We start from the raw sequence: 24,882 nt of genomic DNA on the forward strand, positions 1-24,882 counted from the left end.
TGACCCCTTGTCTGAGGGAGCTAGGGTTGTTCTCAACCTGATAATAACAAACACAGGTCAAAGTACAGCCTTTTACAAAGGGCTTTGATACAGACCAAACAGCAAGCTATAAAGAACCCCAAAATAATTAGCGTACACAATTCGAACAGGAAAACCAACGATCTATTTATATATCCAAACGGGAAAATACCAATGAACAACATCAACAAACGATAACTGCTGAACGACCGGCCCCTGAATCAATCAGGACAGGTGCATAAACATGCAGCGGCTATGGATAGTTTTGTTTTGCCAGCATACAATATAATTGCAGTTGAAGGCAAATCCCTAAAAAGTTCTTTGTACTTTATTCTAACAACGAACATTTTTTGATAGGGAATATATAAGTAAGGGGAAAAGAAACCATTTTTTTTTCTTTACAGGTATTTCCGCTGTTTTAAATTTATATCGGAGCTCTCCCACTTTGGATAAATAGGTTTCATGCTGAAACAAATATTCTCACATATATTTACACAGTGTGGTGGGGTGCTTTTATGTTTAAAATCGTTATATACAGGTTAGACTGTGATTTTAAAAACAAATGTTGATATCTTTTTATAATATTTACAAAAACAACGGTGCGGGAAATGGACATGATTACATTTCCGGATGCGGGAAGCGGGAATATAAAAAAAATAAAAAAATTCTGTTTTGAAAAAAAAGGTGCGGGCGGGTCCGTCGAACAAGGAATCAAATTGGTGTGGCCTTATCTAACAAAATATTCAAATTAATATAAGAAAATTCAATTAAAAAACTCTTTAGATTTATAATTTCATTTATTTATTTAGTTTCGGAGGATAAACTAGTTGGTTTTCCTAACTATTTTTAACAGAAATTCACTCGTTAACGGTTTTAACATAGTTTATGAATGGATAATTATGCAAAAAGGAACATCGTATTCACAACTAGTTCAACAATTTTAAACTAAATGTACTAACAAAATCGGTAACGAGAGACCATATAAAAAGGACTTCCTACATGAAGTATTCGAAATATACTAAATTATATGCAGAAAACGTATCTTGTAATGATTTGTTTAACAATACAACAAAAAAAGATGTACAAATTCTGAAAAACGTGTTTATTATATATATAAGTATTCATTGTACTTTCGCATCGGACCAACTTCGCTTTATAGGCTCATATAATATTGAAAATAAATAAACGTTAGAAAACAGCAGTGTGTGTATGTATTTTAAATACAAGTACAATCAAATTGAATATTTTGCCCGGCTGGACAAGTAGTTACAAATTACGTACATATGAAATACGAATCAGAGGTTTATTATAGTAGCTGTATACTACTAAAATATCAAGGTCAAATGTGTTATCCGGCATGACATATAAGAACGACAAATCAAAGGATTCAACTTATTATATATACCTAATATGGGACAATGGTGTTGATTAAAAATTACATCGTTTCAGACCCTTTTGCTTACCACATAACTTGTATTGTTAATAAGTAAAAAAAGTCCTGGTCGAATCCAATACCTGACGTGTACTCGTTACGCCTCTGTCAGGCATATCACCAAACAGTGCATTTAGGGGTCAAAATCGCACATGAACTTCGTCATTGTAGAGTGACCGACACTATACTAAATTCAATCAATGACCAAAAATAATATATATTTCAAATACTTTCTTGTTGCAGTAATAATCAGGAAGGATTCAAAGAAAAAAGATTTTGAAAGCAGAAAAAAACTGTGCACCTTAAAATCAACCTGATTTAATCAGATAACAATACGATTATGAAAACCCCCGGCTAAAATAAGTCTTAGGTACTGACAAATGATGTCAATAGTTATTTGCAGTAGTATAGTATAAAACAGGAAGCCGCGGTTAATCAAATCATCTTTTGTCATGTAAATGCATGTAATATTTATCGCTTCACATTAAACGACATTTTTGTATCATGTATATGCATGTAATATTTGCCGCTGCAATACGACATTTTTTGCCATTTATTTGCATGTAATATTTGCTGCTGCAAATTAAACGACTACCTTTAAAGGCGTTTTCTTGTGTCTGAAGTAATATTTGCTTGTGCACATTAAGGGGGTAGACCTTGGTTCAGGGAGATAACTCTTTAAATCAGTTAAGCGTTTGTAAAAGTCAAGTTCATCAATGTTTTTTAAGCATTTACCTGAAACAGATTAAAAATAATCTATGTAACCTAGAAGTTTAGAATATGTTTTTGAAAATGGTTGACACAAACGTACTGATGATTTTAAGAGTTATTTCCCTTAACCTAGGTCTACCTCCTTAAACGACGTTTTCTTATGTGTGTGACGTATATGCATGTCATATTTGAAGCTGCATATTAAACGACGTTTTTTGTATCATGTAAATGCATGTCATAATTGCCGCTGCACATTAAACGACTTTCTTTTTTTGTCATGTAAATGCATGTAATATTTGCCGCTGCACATTATATAATGTATTTTGTTATGTATATGCACGTGCACATTAAACGATATGTTTTTGTATCATATATATGTATGTAATATTTGATGCTGCACAGATATAAACTTTTTTTGTATCGTATACATGCACGTAATATCTGCCGCTACACATTAAACGAACTTTTATTTTTTATTTGCTTACATTTTATATTTTCTGCTGAACATTTAACGACATATATTTTTGTCATTCATTTGCATGTAAAAATTGCCGCAGCACATTAAACGACCTAGTTTGGTCACGTATATACATGCATGTACTATTTGCAGATGCACATTATATGACGTTTTTTTGGTTATGTATATGCATGTAATATTTGCCGCTGCACATAAAACGATATTTTTTGTATCATGTATATGCATATCATATTTACTGATGCACATTATATGACTTTTTTTGGTCATGTTTCTGCATGTAATATTTGTTTTAGCAAATTTAACGACGTTTATGCATGAAATATTTGCAGCTGCACATTAAATGACTTTTTTGTATCAATGCATGTAATATTTACCGCTGCACATTATCTGAATTTTTTTAGTCATGTATACGTATCTGCTTGAAAAATTTGTTAAACGTCGTTTTTGTATCATGTTTATGCAATTATTTTTGCTGCTGCACATTACACTACGTTTTTCTTGTGTCATGTATATGCATGTAATATTTGCCGCTGTACATTAAACGTCGTTTTTGTGTCATGTATATGCATGAAATATTTGCTGCTGCACATTTAATGTCGTTATTTTTGTTGTGTATTAAAGGATCCGTTATAGATTAAATTGTATATTTCCATCTGAGTACCAATAGGGAACCCTCGATTGGCTATTAATAAATTTCACTCGTCAAAATGTAGATATTCAAAACAGGCTATGAACGACTGTAATCTCTGCAGATGAGTCTAGTTTTTACTATGTACAATGTAGTTATGATTAGTTTTTATCTAAAATACTGTAGGGAAGCTTTTGATTAACAAAAAATTGAAAAAATAGTCGACCAATATATATATAGCGTTGATTTTTTTATTCAAACAAACATAACAATATTAATATCACAAATGGCTTAAAATGCTTACGAGATTTTAACAAACTGTTGTTTGTCTAGTTAACAATGGTCTTTTCTCAGAGCGTTTCTGATTACAAAAAAAATTATCTTTTAACAAATTACGAATTTCTTTGTCAAAAATACAGAACAATAAACAAGAACACAGCGCTTGCGCACTGTCACCAAAACTCTGAAAGTGTAATAACACGTTATCCACTGTACTGTAGTTCTTTATTTCTTTGGCTGTATGCCTTCTTACTGCTGCTGTTAGGTAGCGTATTGTACCAAATATTCGGAGAACAACTTCAATTAACCAGAGAAGCAGAAATCGGATATCTTCGTGAGGTTTTGTCTCTACGTCTGACTGGACTGCAGTTTGGCTTGGCGATAGAGAACCAATATTCATCTAAAAAGAATAAAACGTAAACTTTGATTGTATAGATGAAATGCATGGTATATTTGTATTTATATTAGGACTTTGTCAATATTTGCATGAAACTATGATGTGGTCAATGTTACATATTACAAATTGTGACGTTTACAACCGAGAGGTCAAGAGCATAGAACAATTCTATTTAGAGTTATCTTATAATCTGATATTCAAACACATCAAAAATGCAATTGCTTCTGACTTTGACCGTCATACGCGCGTTTCGTCTACATAAGCTCGAATCTTAAAAGCTTAAAGGCCAAAAAAAATAAAGAAGTCGGTGAGCATTTAGGGTAAAAAGTTCCAAGGATGAAAATGAAAGCTCACTAGTATTTTTAAAACCGCTGCAAAACTGATAAATGACTGATCATACAACTTTTTAACCGCGATTGCTTTAATTCAATTTAATACAATTTTCAAGTAATCAAATATTTTAATGTCATAAAAAATAAATTTTTGTCACATGAATATTTTCCTTGGATATTCAGTGATAAATGTAACAAGGATATGTGATGGAATGCTGTACACCAAAGTTTATTGTTAAACAGCACTATGTGCAATAAAGAATCAATAGACAACTTTCGAGCTCAATGCATTTCCGTCAAAAACTCTGGTTTCAGTGAACGTCATTTGTGCGTTTAGGGGCGAGTGGTTGGAAAACTATAATTCTATATTGTACGAATTATTCGGCAAATTGAATTCTCAAAATTGACAATCAGCATTGCTTCATTAGGGGATTGTCATTAAGTACCTACAGAACAACCATTATTTCTAGTTTATCCTGCACAATGACGATCTTTAGACGCTTGATGAACGTAAATAGTGCAGGGATACAGGCGACCCCCTCTATCTGGTAAATGACGTCATAAAGGCCTGTATAATTGACGATTTTTTTCCGTTGACGGATGAACTCGAAAGTGGTCTACTTGAGTGTACAAAATATTTGAGACAGTCATTATGAACATAATTTTTTACTATAATCAATAATGAATAATATACATATAAATTAAAGTCCATATCCTGAATCATGTCAAAATATCATCCTTTTTAATATAATATGTAAAGAAATAAGGACACAACAAGTGTTATTCATTTTTTTGTAGTATATTGAACAGATATATCATGTTAAGGAGGGGTATTTGCGAAAAATACCAGTCGAGAGAATGTTAAATTTCACGAGCCGTAAGGCGAGGGAAATTCATTCTCAAGACTGGTATTTTTCGCAAATACCCCTCAATAACATGATATATCTGTTTAATTACACCGAATGTTAATGTACTAAAACGCATTGATGATCGTGACGTTACACGCGTCCAGTCGGATAGAGTATTTTTTGGCAAATACCACGGCAGAGAGGGTAAAAAAAGGCATATCCTTTTAGCAAATACCCCGGCGGCGTTAAAAATGAACGATATTCATTTGATAACAGTAAATTGGTGAAAAATACACTGGCTATTAACCAATCAAAACCCCGGATTCTTACATAAGGTGTAATTATAATGTCAATGAGTGCAAGAATCTGGCATATGCCAAAAGAATTATGAACAGATATATCATGTTAAGGAGGGTATTTGCGAAAAATACCAGTCGAGAGAATGACATATTTCACGAGCCGTAAGGCGAGGGAAATTCATTCTCAAGACTGGTATTTTTCGCAAATACCCCTCAATAACATGATATATCTGTTTAATTACACCGAATGTTAATGTACTAAAACGCATTGATGATCGTGACGTTACAAGCGTCCAGTCGGATAGAGTATTTTTTGGCAAATACCACGGCAGAGAGGGTAAAAAAGGCATATCCTTTTAGCAAATACCCCGGCGGCGTTAAAAATGAACGATATTCATTTGATAACAGTAAATTGGTGAAAAATACACTGGCTATTAACCAATCAAAACCCCGGATTCTTACATAAGGTGTAATTATAAAAAAAACTTCGTTCGATTTTTTTTTGGGTACTTTTGAGACAAAGCGGCCGCGGGTTGCCTCCATGCAAAAAGGTTTCACATAAAAAGGTCAAAGGGTTGGCGAAAACGAAGTAAAACCGACAATTGCTACCTTGTCTACCTCTATCGGCTCGTACTCTAGTGAAACGAGAATCATGATCCTGAGTGCTTTTGAAATACATGTATAGGGGAGGGTTGAGATCTCACAAACATGTTTAACCCCGCCGCATTTTTGCGCCTGTCCCAAGTCAGGAGCCTCTGGTCTTTGTTAGCCTTGTATTATTTTAATTTTATATATGTACAATTTGGAAATTAGTATGGCGTTCATTATCACTGAACTAGTATATATTTGTTTAGGGGCCAGCTGAAGGACGACTCCGGGTGCGGGAATTTCTCGCTACATTGAAGACCTGTTGGTGAACTTCTGCTGCTGTTTTTTTTCTATGGTCGGGTTGTTGTCTCTTTGGCACATTCCCAATTTCCATTCTCAATTTTATATAATTTAATATGAAATTTGATTTATTCTAGATTAACGCCATTTTCAACACTATTGTGACATTTTAGAGCGGTGTTGAAAATGCCGGAGAGAACCACCTACGTTCGGTAAACTAACTGACAATCCAAGTTAATTGGGATCGGATTCGAGCGCACTTGTACGTGCTAATCACAAGCTTAATTTTTGACAATCGTTCGACAACTCAGTCAACCAGGCCCAAAATAAAATAAAAAAGATGTGGTATGATGATTGCCAATAGAATAAGGATTGAATAGAGTCCAAATAACCGTGGAATTGTCTAAGTCAGAACACTTTTTATTTATTTTTTCAACGCTATTAATCTAATTATTTTTTCAATATTTAACACAAAACGGTATGGGAAAATAAAGGATTTTTGGTCATCTGCTTGACTAGAATATGCGTTCATGTATGTTATTTAAACTATTTGTCGAAAGGGGAAACACTCATGCTCACAACGGAAGATGAAGTGTCAGTGCCTACATTAATTAACGAATCATCTACTCCACAATTTTACATTTAAAACAGAACTGTTATAACTCGTCAGAGAAGTAGTCAAGAGATCAGAGAGTTCAATAAGAGCTGACATCAACATAATGTTATTGAACACATCAAATTAGTTTCTTCCTTGATGGAAATCATAACAAAGTCACACACAAAAAGTTCATATTAAATGAAAAATGATTATCATGCACGTTATAAGAATGAAACTACAGTGCGTTCGGATATACCATTGAAATTTTGTTCTTGTGCGACGAGTTGCTATAATTGATTTCTTTTCGATCAAGTCAAAGGTGAACGGATTTAAAGATTCGATGTAGCCTTGCAATGCTTGAAAGACCATGGTATAATCACAACAAAAAAAAAACACAAAAATACGGTTAAGAGAAAATCGTTCAAATCTTCCGAATATAAAAGTGTAAAACTTAGTTGAGATTCATCATAATTATATAAAAACGTTTAAAAGTAAATATTCCAATGTTCACCCAAACGCGATCTAAATTACAATTTGTATGTTAAGTAAACTTTTAATACAAATAATTAAATAACCAAAAATACTCACTTTTCGTCGATGTCGTCGTATTTTGATTTTACGCCATTTTATCAACAAGTAAAACGCACAACAGGAGAAATACATAAGAATTTCCCATCCTTTTCCTGAAATGGTCATCCACAAAGTTCTATCGTATTGGGGGAGACATGCTGATATCCAGCACCAGGCACCGGAACCGACAGACAAGTCAGACCCCAACACGTTCTTTCTCACAGCCGCTGTTGTTATAGCAACTGAAAGAGCAATTGATAAACATGTACCCAAGTTTTACACGTATTTGCATCGTATTTTTAAAATACGGTGTATTTATGTGCTTCGAGTTGTTTTATGCGTTAATTTAATTTTAATTAATATTTCCATTCGCCAGTACATATAAGCATTCTAGAGGTATATGGAGGGAAACGATGGAAGTTTTCAACGACATTGACTGGCTATACAGCCCATTCACGGTCAGTTAAATATGGAGGGTGTGTGAGTTGAGATTTCACAACACATTTTTAACCCCGCCGTATGTTTGTGCCTGTACCATGTCAGGAACCTTTGGCCTTGGTTAGTATTTTTGAATGTTATTTTTTTTAATTTTGGTTCATTTGTATGTTTCTGAGTTTAGTGTGATGTTCATTTTCGACAAACTAGAATACGTTTTTTGTGGCCTAGGACACGACGACGCGCGCCTCCGGTTGTGATATTTTCTGTCTTTGTTGAAGACCCATTAGTGCCCTTTGTGTGTTTTCTGTTCTTTGGTCGTGTTGTTGTCTCTTTGATACATTCCCGTTTCCATTCTCAATTTTATTAAGACCCTTTTCTTATTTTTGATCTGTTTGTTGTCCCTTCATGTATAAAATCAGATAAATTGTATGTAGGATGTGTGGTATGCGCCAATTCAACAGCTACCCTATAGCTAAAACAGAATCCTAAAAATATCTGGCCAACGGCATTAATAAACTTTAAAAAAAGAACTAAAATGATAAAAAAAAATGATTATTCATCATTCTGTAAAGTTTATGAGTTTACGTCTACTAATTGAGGCCGGAAACATTTATGTCTACTGATTAAGCATAATATATCAGTCAAAAATATAGATGTTAATATTATTTAGGCGGAAACATCCGTTCCGTTATATTTTCATGCGATATATAAACATCTTAAATCATATTTACTAGTATCCATAACCCATTTGTTAATGTCAACTGCTTATTAAGGGTATTAATCAATTTGGTTGTCAGAGACTAGTGGTTTAGCAATGAAATAGGGGACCCGAGGAATATTTCGAGATAACCGTAGTTCGGCTCAAACGAAAACAGGAAATTTGACAGTCACAACTCTTGCTTAAACTGGTAAAGCGTAATTAAATCTGGATGAATATGGGATTTAAGGGGATCGATGAAATGTACAAAAATCGGAATCTCAATACGTAATCACTTGATTGACTGTTAAGTCTGTGAAGTTAACATTTGTTTACCTTAACAAAATGTATATGTACTTACAAGGAATTCCCCAGGTAATGAAATGATACAAAATTGTCTTCTTGATACTGCTGGGAGAATTGTCCTCGTATGTCCAAAACAAATGAAAGGCTATAATAGTTGTCCAGAAAAACGAACTCATACCAAACAGTGTTGTTATGTAACTTTGTGCAATACAGCCTAGCTCTTCGTACCGATGGCAAGCAGCCACTTTGTCATCAGTAGAATCCTTAGAATTTAGAAAACGCGCTGCTCCCGATAAAAGTCCGAAAGCATTGAACATATCAGCAACTGTAAGAAATATTAAGAATTGTCGAACTTCGTCCGTTGGTTTCCCACTTTTATGTCTTATATAATGAGCAAAAAATAACACAAACGCTCCTAAAATTGACAACGAGGCTCCTGCCAAAGTCAATACAATATCTAACATGTTAATTTTGTCAATCAAATCTCCTGGATCAGTGTTATTCCCCATCTTATACATGTTGTATTTACTTTAAGAATAGGACGAATATATGCTTCTTATCGCCTTTGTTATGAATTATCAAACTGTTCGTGTGTAGCACGTGGTTTGGTTTACAGTTATTTCAATTGATAACTTACCTAGTATATCACATTTTTTAGAAATAATAAGGTTTTCCGGTTATAATGCAATATCTTACTCACTAAATTTATCAGTAAACCGCTTGTATTGGAAATTTCTGTGTGGTACACACAAGTGTACATGTACATGTATGTGAATGACAAACATACATGTATAAACTGCATGTACAATATATTACATGCAATTTTACTTTCTATATACTCCAAATTTAAGCTTTTTCTTATTTTTTAATTCATTGTTTTGACTGAGCTAGTGGAAATATAAAAAAAAAAAAAATTTCCAATGACAATATTTATTTACAAATATCTCGTGACCCAAAATAAATCGAAGGTCACATTTATCTTTATCATACTATGTACGTCATAAATTTAAGTTTAAAATACAGAAAAGGATAATCCCAAATTATTTATAGAAATGACAGGTTGCATTCACTATAGATCGTTGACCATAAGAACACAGAAGTAGCATCCATTGATTCTATCTGCTGTCTATGCGATATGGGTTTTGCTTATAGTTGAAGACATGCGTACAGCTGCTTATCTATTTTACTGTGCTGATATGCTTAAAATTATAAAAACTAAGATTTGTTCCAAATGGATGATTTTTCTACTTGTCCTAGTCACAGGCGCTTGGGTCTATGATACAGATTTTTTTTTTTTTTTTTTTTATTAAAATCTTCAATTTTCTATATTTATAATACATATCTATCACTTCTGTGCATGTCTCACCTAGTTTCGAGTGATTTAAACGACCCAGAGAAAAAAACCCAATTTTACTATCCATACTAAGAAACAAATTTAAGATTTGATTAATGTTAATAAAGAGCCTCTGCAAGTATGGATAGTAAAATTGGGTTTTTTCTCTGGGTCGTTTAAATCACTCGAAACTAGGTGAGACATGCACAGAAGTGATAGATATGTATTATAAATATAGAAAATTGAAGATTTTAATAAAAAAAAAAAAAAAAAAAAAATCTGTATCATAGACCCAAGCGCCTGTGGTCCTAGTACGATTAATTAGTATTACCATTTGACATCTTAATTTAAGTTATTTTATTGCATATCAACCCTGGTGAATAGTTATATCATCGAAAACAATACCTGCTTTACTTATATATATTAGTGAGGAGAGCTCTTCCTTTTGCTGTATTTCTACCAGGACAAAAATAGGAGGAGGTCATATGATTACCAATTCAATATATCTCCAACAGAGACCAAATGACATACAGCCTTCAACAATGAGCAAAACTAATTTTACATATCGAGCAATAAGATGCCCAAAATATGCAACTGTTGAACAATTTAAACCGAAAAACAGTTACGACCTGAATTTATCAGTTTTGAACATGTTTGCTGGAACCAAATCTTCCACTTACACGGAACAGTGGTGTAACAGTACACCACATGTACATACATTGTACCATAAAAATCATGTGTAAAGCCTTAGGGCTTAACTCATCAAATCGATAAAAAGCCTTTCCTCCAAAAAAATATGAATGTCGCTACATGTCCATGTTTTAAAATATTTTTTAATGATGGTGTGTATGAATAAAACTGAATGAAGAGATCATATATGAACCTTACCATAGGTCTGTATGTGGTTTACAGAAAAGAAAATGATATATAGTTGTATATAGGACAAAAAAACAAAGAAAACGAAAAGGAAAACCAATATATAATAGAATAGAAGAGAAAAGGATGATAGCAAGTTAAAGAATAAAGCATAAATTTTAAAGGGGAAAAAGTAAAACATGAATAAATGATGGAACCCCAAAAAAGTACATACACTCATATCAACATAGTGCAACTTAGTATAAATGCATTCCATTTAATCATTTCTATAACTAGCATTCGACAATAACGATAACCTTTCATCGTCCCGCTTATCACCTCTAAAACATTTCAATCTAACTAACTCCCGAGTTCTAGCAGAAAACGCACAAAATACTACGAACGAACACAACGCCTGCGCACTATCTCCAAAATTCTGAAAATGAAACAGAATAGTATCTGCTTTGTCATAAGATGTATACGCATGTCCAGTATGCCTTTTGATTGTTGCCATAACGAATCTTACTGTTCCAAAACTTCTGAGAAATAACTCAATTAGCCATAAGTACATGAACCGTTTATCCACTTTCGTATATTTTCTTTCGCTGTAAGGAACACTTTGCAATCTTATAAATCTTGGAGCATTTATACCTTCAGCCATTTTTCCTGCCTACAAAATAATATTTTAATCTCATAATTTTAAAATGTAAAATACATCTAACATCTGACTTCAAAACATTTAAAAAAAACGGTGTCTTTATTAGAAAAAAACAAAATGCAATTATACTGATTCATTTTGGTAGCTTATACCGGCGTCATACATTGGCGTATAGCTCCGACGTACGCCGGGCAGGGTAAACAATCATGTACGCTGCCAATACGCTAGTACTTTTGGATGCATTCAACTTGTCAATCATATCTGTATCGTGTGCACAACGAGTTTTAAGCGTGCATTGAACGTACGAGAAGCGTACCTAAGCGTTTATCTGGCGTTCAAGTAACGTATGCTGGCGTTTGTCTAACGTAGATGGAATACAATCTACGAAGGAAAAGAACGTCTCTTGAACGTATTTGAGATGCGTCGCGGACGTATCTGGGGCGATAATCCGTGCTTTCAGCGTGTCTGGGACGTTTAATTATGCCCCCGTGGAGGGTGTTTGTTACAAACATACCCGCATACATTTTAGTTATAGTCGAACGATCTTGAAACGTATACAACGTGCCCTAAACGTGTCTAAAACTTATCTGTAGCGATTTAACGAACTTGTAGCGTATGTGTTACGAGCGTGTAGAGTACAGGTATACGCTTGGCACACGCTTGAGCTGGATGAAAATTTTTATGCTGCATAAAAATTTCTTGTAGTTGTACCGTTCATCAAGCGTATATCTTTGCATTTCGACGTACTTCAAACGTATGCAACGCGCGTTTAACGATTGCTTAGCGTTCCTCTAGCGTGTAACTAACGTATGCGGACTTTGTCAATTTTCTCTGTATGTCTGGTGCACGTCGGTCTATACGCCAATGTGTGACGCCGGCATTAGGTCTGAACCTAAATAAAATCAGTAATTATACTCATATTGCATGCACGTGCAAAATTAAGACCTTGTATTTTAAGAACCATCTGTATGTAAATGGTTTCAGTTTATTTCACGTTGCTCTGACCTATCAGTTATTTTACCTGCGATCCCAAAATAATAGTGTAGAAAAATGACATATACGCAGGCCACCGCAACATTTCTTTGATTATTTCAATTTTGATCGTATTTCACTAAAATTTTCAGGGATGGTGCGTGATTTAATAGGATAAAGACATATTCTTTCAATCAGTTTAATTGATGTCTGGAGTTGGCATGGTAGTAACTACCAGTGGTCATTTGTTAATTTATGTATCATCGTCATTTTGCTTAGTTTCTTTTGTGACCTATTCTAACATCTCCCGCGGACTTCCTTTCCACTGAGTTTTACTGTTTTACTAGGTTTAACTGTTTTACTAGGCGGTTGAGATCGCACTACACATGTTTAAACCCGTCGCATTTTTGCGCCTGTCCAAAAAGAGAGGCGACAGATACCAGAAGGACAGTCAAACTCATAGATCAAAAATAAACTGACAACGCCGTAGCTAAAAACTAAAAAGACAAACAGACAAATAATAGTTCACAAGACATAAAATAGAAAACTAAAGACTTAGCAACATGAACAGTCAGGAGCCTCTTGCCTTTTTTAATCTCGTATATTATTTTAATATTAGTTCATTTATATGTTTAGGAGTTTAGTAACACGTCCATATTCACTGAACTAGTACACTTTTTTGTTTAGAGGCCAGCTGAAGTCCGTCTCTGGGTGTGGGATTTTCTCGCCGTGTTGAAGAACCATTGGTGGCCTTCGGCTGGTATTTTTTACTCTTTTCTCGGTTTTTTGTCTCTTTGACACATTACCCATTTCCATTCTATATTTTATTTTAGTAGCATTTAGTTAGCTAGATCGGTGCCAGTGCAAACATTTGTCAGGCTATGGTTTCATAGATTTTTTTTAATATTTTGTGTACCTTTTCTGCTCTGATTTTTTCCTTCCAATGAAACCGTTTAAGTAGAATATAGAATAATGCACATAAAATATACATCAGAATTTCCCATCCTTTCATTGTCAACGTCATCCAGATAGTTCTCTCTGTCTGTGATAGGCACGCTGAGATCCAACACCACGCACCAGAACCAACAGTTAGGTCTGAACCTAACAAATTCTTACTCAGTGCAGTGATTGACAAGGCGCCTATAAATAAGAATTAAAATTTTACATGGTTGTACAGTAACGTATCAGCGCTACACATTGTTATTGAATAATATTGTCCTAAGTTTGCGTTATATTAAAAACTATACAACCAAAATTACTATTATATGAAAGTCTTCAGGGGAAGGAAACAACAAAATATATGCTTTATTAACAAAAACCGTGTTATTTCTGTATGTGTACATGTAGATATACAGTTCCTTTTAATTGTTCATATCAATCATTTGGTTTTCAAATCTCGACATTTTCGTATAAATATTTGATTGGCTTTCCAACCGTTTTAATGCAAATGCCACTGGGGAGAGTTATGTTGAATAAACGCGTTCCAAAAAAGCCTAGTATTTGTAAGAGTTTATTTTACCAAAATGACTCGAAACCCCTGCTGGTGCACGTGTAGTACTAGCTTAGTGTAATCAGCGTCCCTTTTGAATTGTAATTGATGCATTTATTTTCTGTTCACTTTCAATGTTGTTTTTTTTAAATTTTTAAATGTAATAACAAAATTAGTATAAGTCGCAGTGCTATATTTCAAGCTAAAAGTCGTGCAAGTTTGTTTAATTATTCATAGATTATTCATGAAAATACACTTTGTGTGAATAAAAAGAGATCTATGAGACAGTTTTAAAATTAAGTATGAAAAGCAACGGTTTCTCACTACGATAACATAGCTGTGTATGTTTAACTATGATTAGAGTTATTTACCTCCCCTCAAAAGACTAATTTAAGCTGGTACGTCAATTCTCAAAAGACTAATTTAAGCTGGTACGTCAATTCTCAAAAGACTAATTTAAGCTGGTACGTCAATTCCAAAAAGAATCTATGGTATCTGTTCAAACCGTCTTAATAATGTATTAAAACATGTATTTCCTTTATTCAAATAAACATAGTATTACGCAAGTTTTCTCAGATCTGTACTTAAGTGTTGTTTGTTGTTGAGATGTACAAGTACCCGGTCACGTCCACTCTGTGTTTTGTCAAATGTGTTTCTATTTGTATCTGATGAGTAATGCTTTTTCAACTGATTTTTACAGCTCGTTATGCTGTACTGTTACACCACTGTCTAAGGTAACCGGAGGGTTGGGTCCCATTTACATGTTTCATCCCGCTACATTCTGTATGTTTGTGTCTGTCTTAAATCAGGAGCCTGTAATTCAGTAGTAGTCGGTGTTTTTTTGCTGTGATACATATATGTTTTTCTTCGTTCATGTTTTTTTTATATAAACAAGGCCGTTAGTTTTCTCGTTTGAATTGTTTTAAAATTGTCATTTCGGGGACTTTTATAGCTGACTATGCGGTACGGGCATTATTTGTTGTTGATTGAAGACCGTACTACATGTATGACCTATATATATACATGTATATATTGCTATAGTTGTAAATTTTAATTGCTCGTCCTTACCTGGAATGCCCCAGCTAATAAAGTGATAAAAAATAGTCCGTTTGTAAATTATTACTGTAGGACCATTGTGAGACGGTTCCATTGGCGTCAGATACAATAGGTGAAACGCAATAATAGTTGTCCAGAAAAACGAACTCATGCTTGACATTATTGTTACGAAAGCCTGAAAAATACACAAAGGATCACGCCCAGTATGACACGCTACTATCGAATTGACTGATTTATAGTCCATAGATCCAATAAAACGAATTGCGCCAAATATGTTACCAAGGGCAACGAACAAATCTGCAACTGTTAAGCATAAAAGCAATCTCTTGGGTTCATTTATATACTCCCCGCTCCTCCATCTTAGAAATGTGAATATGAATAACAGACACGCACCAATGACGGACAGCGAGGACGTGACGATTGTCAAAGCGATGTCAACGTTAGTAGTTTTATTAATATATTCCTCTGTGCCATTCGTAACATTTTCCATTTTAAAACTTTTTAACCGATTTTACACTTCAACACTTTATTTTAAAAATCGGTCGGATGATTCGAGATTCTCGTTAAATATCTTTGTCCTTTACAATATTTAAATCAATGAAGAATTATCGTGTAACATATTAAATAGTTTTCGATAAGACTACGTGTCCCTTGTTTAAAATTGAGGAGCTTATTATCTGTGTTGCACATATTTCCAAATATCTTATCTTTAGTACATTTAACTTCTTTGCACTAGCTGGATATAGTCCACAAGATATTGAATAAAAGTGAAAAAAGAGAATTCCCGCGTTAAGTTTGTTTGCATAGCCATGACACTCTGATACAGTGCTGGATTTAGCTGATTTATCTAAAAAGGTCATTTGAGATAAACAAATGGAATGTTTTACTATGTACTTTTAAATACCTTCTCCCACCCCCTCCCCTAGAAGAAAGACACACACAAAAATGAAAAAGAAATTAAAGTATAAGAAATGAAATAGCTGTATCAAATTAGACTCATACTGTTTTATAACAACAATATTACTCTGACTAACTGGTAGACATTCGAAAATGTTTTTAAAATCTACGTGACAATAATTTCCATGACAACATATATCGATGGCTATCATATGTTTATCATATACGTTCTAGTATGAAGGCTTAAAAATAATAAATTTTAAATATATCGGTGCTACAAGTCAAGCAAGAACCGTAACGGTTATACAGGACATAAGCTCTATATATAAAGAGAGAGAGCTTTTATATTTCACAGGTTTTCTATGTTAGATGTTCTTGACTGTGGACTGTCTTTTCGACTTTTCTCTTTTATAAATTCTGTATTCTGTTTGTTTCTCACATTCTATTGAACATCCTTTCCTCCCCTGAGTGTCTTCCTTTCTTCGTTTCATGTAACAACTTAAGACTGATGACAGGTTATATCAACTGACGCAGATGTCGTTAGTATTACTTGTACGACTTTGCCCCTCCCCCCCCCCCGCCAAAACAGTACATTAACGGGTGTTACACAGACTCAGGCTTTTTAGATGATATATGGACTCTTTTAAGGTGTTACAAGGACACTATTTATGAATAGAATCACTCGTGCATGATCAATGAGTTCATGGGCACTTTAACTTTCAATTAGATTTTAACCTTTTTGTCAACGACTTATTTCCTGTCTTTTTATTGAACAAAATATTTACGTTAGCATCAATATCTTTTTTCAAACAATTCCAGTAAAATACTATTCATATCAGTACACTAAGGGATTAGACATTTAACTTCAAAAAGGGGGGGGGGGGGGTATGTTTTTTCCTAAAAAAGATATTTTGATCCCAAATTTTATGAGAAAAAAAATATTATGGTCAAGCAGATGACAAATTAATGGTTTGCACGATTCCTGATTTTCCGAATACCTTAAAAAGTGCTAATTTAAAAACATTTGGGTGATGGCGTTGGAAAGTAAATAGTTAATATATTAAAAAGAACATACCCCCCCCCCCCTTTTATGAAGAAACATATTTTGTCAATAAATGTTTTCTTCAATATATGGAAATGAATAGTATTTTGGACAATGTTGAAAGTTAAGAAATGATGATACTGACGTGTATATTTCATAAAAAATATAAAAATAAGACAGGAAATAAGTAAATAAATATCAAATCTTATCAAAAGATAAAATCCGTATTCACTCACCAATGCACGATTGATCCTATAAATTGTATTGAGACAGTTTAATGCGATTAAACGTCTTGAAAGAATGAAACAACAAACATTGATTTGTATAGTACTATACATGACTATCGTATAAAAAAGAAGATGTGGTATGATTGCCAATGAGACAACTATCCACAAAAGACCAAAACGACACAGACATTAACAACTATAGGTCACCGTACGGCCTTCAACAATGAGCAAAGCCCATACCGCATAGTCAGCTATAATAGGCCCCGATAAGACAATGTAAAACAATTCAAACGAGAAAACTAACGGCCTTATTTATGTAAAAAAAAAATAACGAAAAACAAATATGTAACACACAAACAAACGACAACCACTGAATTACAGGCTCCTGACTTGGGACAGGCACATACATAAATGATGTGGCGGGGTTAAACATGTTAGCGGGATCCCAACCCTCCCCCTAACCTGGGACAGTGGTATCGTACTTCGTTTTCATGTGTATATTAATTAATGTAAACAATGCAAGAAGATTTGGTACATGTATGATTACAAATAAGCTAAGATAACTATCCACAATAGACATAAATGACACAGAAATTATCAACTATAGGTCACCGTGCCTATGTCCTTCAACAATGAGAAAAGCCCATGCCGCATAGTCATCTTCAATGTATTAATGGCTAAGAAATGACAAACGTAAAACAATTCAAACGAGAAACCAAACGGCATAATGTACGTAAAAAATAATAAATGAAAAACAAATAAGTAACACAGCAACAAACGACAACCACTGAATTACAGGCTCCTGACTTGGGACAGGCACATACATAAATGATGTGGCGGGGTTAAACATGTTAGCGGGATCCCAACCCTCCCCCTAACCTGGGACAGTGGTATCGTACTTCGTTTTCATGTGTATATTAATTAATGTAAACAATGCAAGAAGATTTGGTACATGTATGATTACAAATAAGATAACTATCCACAATAGACATAAATGACACAGAAATTATCAACTATAGGTCACCGTGCCTATGTCCTTCAACAATGAGAAAAGCCCATGCCGCATAGTCATCTTCAATGTATTAATGGCTAAGAAATGACAAACGTAAAACAATTCAAACGAGAAACCAAACGGCATAATGTACGTAAAAAATAATAAATGAAAAACAAATAAGTAACACAGCAACAAACGACAACCACTGAATTACAGGCTCCTGACTTGGAACAGGCACATACCGAATGTGGCGGGGTTAAACATGATAGCGGACGCCCAACCCTTCCTCAACATGGGACAGTATAGCGTAACATTACAACATGAGAACAAACTATAATAATCAGATAAAAAAGGCTCAACTAATCAGTTGGATACAAATTGAAATACATCTTACAAAAACACAGAGTGGACCTGGACTGATACTTGTACAACAAAAAGACACTACGTACATGCTCTTGGAGTATTACCAGCAGTTACTGAGAGCTAGTTCAATGCTTAAATTAATAACTAATACAAAAGATCATGCATTTAAGACTAAATTATCAATAAGTACACACTCAACATTCAATGGATTGTAAGTTTGTTTTTAAGAACCGAAATCAATAGATTTGACATATCGGATCAGATACGTATTCCGAAAACAGTGAAATTTAAACTAAGTTAATATGTTTTGTATATGTTAAAACTAATAATGAGCTGATTGTTGATTGTTGGTGTTGAGAGTCAAGTGATTAAAGTAGTAGAACTACTTAGAACACCGAGGCCCCTAAAACTAATAACGAACAGCCCTGTAAACAACAACTTTAATATACAAATAAGGAATCAGTCGTGTGCATCCAATCTTAGCTTGATGGTGCTGTCTTTGTGCTGAAAAGAAAATCACGTCTAAATTATATTTATGTCAAACATTCGAACATAAACATCTCAATGTGTGTTGTCATTTATCCATTCGTAACTTCAAATTATTTAGCTCAGTGTTTTTTTTCCATTAATCTAAGATAAAAATAAAACTATACCTTGTAAACATATTGTATGTATTTCCATTTTATGATTGCAGAAGATTTATCATGTTCCAAACTTGTCTTTTAAATATAGCCAATTTGGCATCTACCAAATGATTGGAATAAACAATGACTTGACTTTGATGTTTTTTTCTTTTAATAAGTCAAATTAAATTGAATTATTGTTACTTATTATAACTTCGACGCCGCTGTACTGCTGAAAAAAAAATCGAAGTATTTCCTGAAAAAAATTCCACAGCTGTATGTTGTCAAAGATATTCCCTATCCCCCCCCCCTTTTACCCTCCCCCTATTTTTTATAATACATTGTGCGAACAAGGTAAATGCTCCAATTCAAATCGTAAGAAGCAATCTTGCAGAAATTATCTCTAAATTTTACTAAATCAAGTAACTACATGTTGATGTATCCAGGATATTCAATTCGCCGTTTCAGAATCTAATGCATCCTGGGTAATATTTTCAAAAGCGTACATCAAAGCGTTTTGATTGGTTTAAAACGTTATAAACAATGGAAATTCAACCAATGACGTAACGTTATTTTCACTTTGGGGTACGAACAATGAAATTACCCATGATGCTTTAGATTCTGAAACGGCCAATTCGCTCAGTTTCCTAAAGTGAAAATAAACTTCACGAACTTACCAATTGACCTTGTGTGACCCTACATAGAAATCTGCGTGACATCCACCACAGTAGTTATCTCTGAAAATAATAATATTAGAATGAATGCATAAATAAAATTGGTTAGACATACAACTAAGAGAAGAAAAAACAATATAGACTCTGTCTGATTGTTATGATCATATTATATAAACATGGTATGCCAAGAACAATTGCGAAAGACAATACTCGGTGTAAACTATTTACGTTTGTAATGAAACGGATTGTAATAGATTAACATATTTCAACATACATACATATTCTTAACCTCCCCTCCTCCCTCATCAAATTCTAGATACATATCTATCCTACATAAAAATTCAACCAGAATGTCGCTCATAGTATAAAGATGGAATTAACGTTCAAACAATTATAACATACTGAATTGGCCCTAGACATAACTTTACCAACAATTTACATAATGTAAAATCTGTGTATCAACTAGAGATGTGAATAATTCTTCATCTAAATACTGTAAAAAAAATGTTTGGATCATGTGACAGAAAGATAGGTCTAGTACGTCTTCTGTGCAATGTTTTTCTTTCAAGACTATCAGTAAATAATGAGTAGGCCGAAAATCTACAAAACAAAACCGAAACCTGTATTTTTTTGTCTGTTACAGTAGTTTAACATCATTTTTGGATACAATAATACAAAATAATGAAATATACATTGAATATCGTAGTAAGCTATTTTGTTTGGCTCATTGTTGAAGGCCGTTTGTTGGCCTAAAAGTGCTAACTTTAACGTAATTGGGTCTCAAGAGTTCTCTCATTGAGATGGACTCATCGCATCTTATTATTTTCATAGTAACGTAAATACAGGAATACAGTTATAGACACTTTTGTTAATTTCTCTGCTGGTTGACTGTTAGTCACCGAGGGTATTAGCAGCCCAAAAGTCACTACTTAGGTACTGGTATGAAAATACCAGAGATGAGGTAATTGAAAATGTAATGGTAATTAAGTGTAATGCATTACAATTTTCCATGTAATTGAATGTAATGTGTAATTGAGCATTTTTTTAATTACATGTAATGGTACTTTAATTAATTACATTGAAAAAAGCATGTAATGCTTAATTACTTTTGAATTACATTTCAATTACATGTACTTTATTGGTGTTAAAGATAAGGATTTGTGTTTAATAATATAAATTGTAAAATTATATTTATTTTTCAAATATTGATATCACATACTTTTTTAATATATAAAGTCTGTAATTCATTCTGAAGTTTTTATATTATTTATTTGACCTACATACATGACAAAATTATTTTGAATAGACTAAAATTATAATTTAAAAAAAAGTGAGGATCAAATATTTGTGTTGTTCAGTTTTTAAGAAAGATCTTTTAACTAAATAGATTGATAAGTAATTAATCACCTTCTAAAACAAAAACAAAAAAATGTGTCACTTTGAAAAATCATTCCTAGATACTTCATTTTAGAATTTAAAATCACTGCACACAATCATTTTGTCAAATTAGTATACACAAAGGATTATAGAAATAAAAATTAACAGCAATGAAAACAAACAGCAACTAATCAGATTAAAATGTCCAGGGGCAATGCCACTATTACATGTATTTCATCTAATTAGCAAAATATTGCTAATATTTAGACATTTATATATACATTGTTTGTACTAAAAATTAGGGTTTAGTCACGTTTCTCCAACATTTGATAATTAAATTACAACAACATAAGGGATTAGGGGGTCCTCTTAAGGACTGGCATCGTGATAATTACATGTAATTCACCTATATCAGGTCTTAACTAAAATATTGTAAAATGGGATATTGTTAAAAAAAAATCATATCATAAAAACACTTTTCAATATTTTTAAAGTAAAAATTTTTTTTTTTTTATTTATAATTTCTTTATTGAATTATGTTAATTTAAATGACTTCACTTGAGATGTCAAAATACTCCTTGATGTATTGACAAGTTAATAGGAACAAATTCCCTCTCCTATCAATGTGATGATCTTCTGATCAAGCAATATCTGCCAGATATGTTCCTGTCGAAAGACTATTAAAATTGCTGTCAAAGTGTTCAGACAAGAGTGATTCAGACTAAATGACAAAACATTAAAATAACTAATGATTATCAATTGCAACCCTTAAACTATGATTACATGAATATTTTACACATGTATGTTGGTGACCCTCTGTTGTTGTTTTTTATTTGGTCGGGTTGTTGTCTCTTTGACACATTCCCCATTTTCATTCTCAATTTTATGTATAATATTGTTAAAAAATATGATGAAATGTAATGTGTAATTTAATTAATTACTTTAGTAAAGTAATTGTAATTTAATTAATTACATTTCAAAAACTGTGTAATGTGTAATTAGTGTAATCGATCATTTTTGCAATGTAATGTGTAATTTAATTAATTACATTCCTATGTAATTGACCCCAAGTCTGGAAAATACGGATTTTTTTGTTATCAAATTTTTCTGTTAAAAAATTTAAATAATTATTTTAAACTTAGGAATGTGTCTCCCTCATGCAAAGCTCTAATTACTTCACGGGCTTTGGTTATACTTTTTGTATCTTTTTGGATTTTAGCTCTTCGTCTTTCTAATAAGCTTTTGATTTTCAAATATTTTCGCCTCGAGCATCACTGAAGAGACAATTTTATTGTCGAAATGTGCATCTGGTGCAGAAACATTGGTACCGTTAATGTTATATATAATACATGTACATACGTGCATGTCGCATGTGGATAAGCGTCACATTTTGATACCGCACATGGTTCAACAAAACAGTTAAACACAACCCCGTTGCATGGTTGCTTCAAGGATAAGCCGCTTATTGAAACTGAAAATTAATATCATAATCATACATATACATACATGTTATGAGCCTTAAGAAATGACAAATCAGTTACAACATGGTTCCTTCAAGAATAAGCCACTCACGGAAACTGAAAATCAATATCACAACCATACATCTCTGTATTCATAAACGGAAGATTATATAGACAATAGAAGAAGTATACTAACAACAAAAATATTTTCATTTACCTTACAAGATTTTCCAAAAGAGTGTATTGTTTTCATAGATATTTCGTCGATGAAGGAGGAGCGACTAATGGTCATTTTCGTTTTGGATACGTAAGTGTCTTAAATAAAATGTAAAATCAGAGTTTAAGCCGATAATCAATTACATTATTTGCTACATACTGTACAAAAAATGACACAATACTTAGAAATAATTTAGATAATTTTTTTTATAATTTAAGGATTGGATAAATTGGTATTCCATAATCATCTACATCCGGAATTATGATAATTTCAATTTCAAAAAGAATTCATTTCTAATATGCCAAAGGTACAAACTCTGAAACAGTGACAACGTTCTCTTTGCTACGCAACGTTGACATTAGTGATAATTTAGCGAAGGAACGGAAGCACTATTTCGGACAAAGTCAAAGGAAGTGAATCGACAATTTCCGTCACACATAATTATGATATACTAAGTACAGTATTTTAAAAAGATACATAAACTTTCTTAATTATTGTTTGTTCTTAATTTTTTAATTTTTATAGCTAAATTACTCCTTATAAAACGTTCTTACCAATAGAAGCTAAAAGCAGGCAAAGACAAAGTACCGCCTTCATGTTAAACAATTATTAAGTGTAATACTTAGACAGGAATTTGGTTATCTCGAACGTGACGATTAACCTATGTTGGACTACACAATGAAGATCTGACGACAAGTAGAAATTATTGTCCTAAAACTAATTCAAGTTATCTTAAGCTATAACTTTACCTAGTCATACTACATTGGCTAGAGGTATTTGGGGGGGGGGGGGGGGTTGAAATCTCACAAACATGTTTAACCCCGCCGCATTTTTGCGCCTGTCCCAAGTCAGGAGCCTCTGGCCTTTGTTAGTCTTGTATTCAATCTAATTAAAATATTGATCTCTGATTACGTTATACTACATATGAGATCTAACAACTATCAATATGTAGTTTCACTTCTGACGATTTCACACGTGACTTTTTAAACCAATTAGAATTCATCTTAACAAATCTTTGCAGTCCATTCGGTATATATGGCTTATCACTATCATGACGATATGTCCCGAGAAAACCGAAAGATAAAACCGCGGGCAAATGACGACAGTTTGTTACTCGCTTCAAAAACAATGTCGCTTAATAAAGCATTTTGTAGTCATTGTCATCGAATGAACATTACAAAATAACATTCAATTGAGATGTTGGAATGTTTCTTTAAGTAGGAAGCTGAAACAGACATGAATAATTTTAATTTGTGCCGCTCAGCCGCCCCCCTTTTTTCGATAAAACGAACCGTGGCCAACTTTCAACCGCAGGGTTTTGTTACAATTTACCGGGTTTACTATCCATACGAAACCCGAAAAAAATCAACCAGGTTCCTTTAATACTACAAAGAAAAAACGGGGATTGAGTTGGGAGGAAATTACTCCAAGGGGGGTCGGGTGGCTTTTTGTCTTCAATTTCTTAAAGGGGTTTATATTTATTTTTTTCACAAAAAATTCCAAATATTTCGAAAAGATTTAAAAAGAAATCCTATATGCCCAGTTTTGTACAATAAATTTTTAAGAACTATGACAACATTTATTTGAATCCAAATTCAGACTGTCAACTGTTCAGGGTTTGCTCAGTGAAGAATTTTATTAAAGTATAGAATTAAGATGGGCAAAAAGACATTTCAATTGATGTATATGTTTTGTGTTGGAGATTGGAGTTTCATAAGGGCAAGTT

General features: G+C 33.2%; 2 protein-coding genes across 2 annotated transcripts; both read right to left on the reverse strand.

The window, feature by feature from the left end:
* Positions 1-3,502: 3,502 nt before the first annotated feature.
* Positions 3,503-9,842, reverse strand: LOC139500637 (G-protein coupled receptor 157-like). The gene is made up of 3 exons (XM_071289395.1): positions 8,975-9,842; positions 7,497-7,720; positions 3,503-3,946 (listed from the first exon to the last, which is right to left on the reverse strand). Exons 1-3 carry the CDS (start codon positions 9,435-9,437, stop codon positions 3,578-3,580), a joined length of 1,056 nt encoding a protein of 351 aa, XP_071145496.1. The 5' UTR covers positions 9,438-9,842; the 3' UTR covers positions 3,503-3,577.
* Positions 9,843-11,349: 1,507 nt separating this feature from the next.
* On the reverse strand, positions 11,350-15,947 carry LOC139501042 (G-protein coupled receptor 157-like). Its single transcript, XM_071289997.1, has 3 exons — positions 15,295-15,947; positions 13,654-13,877; positions 11,350-11,777 (listed from the first exon to the last, which is right to left on the reverse strand). Exons 1-3 carry the CDS (start codon positions 15,770-15,772, stop codon positions 11,385-11,387), a joined length of 1,095 nt encoding a protein of 364 aa, XP_071146098.1. The 5' UTR covers positions 15,773-15,947; the 3' UTR covers positions 11,350-11,384.
* Positions 15,948-24,882: the final 8,935 nt, after the last annotated feature.

Source organism: Mytilus edulis, chromosome 13 (assembly GCF_963676685.1).
Source record: "Mytilus edulis chromosome 13, xbMytEdul2.2, whole genome shotgun sequence".
Classification (NCBI taxonomy): Eukaryota; Metazoa; Mollusca; class Bivalvia; order Mytilida; family Mytilidae; genus Mytilus; species Mytilus edulis.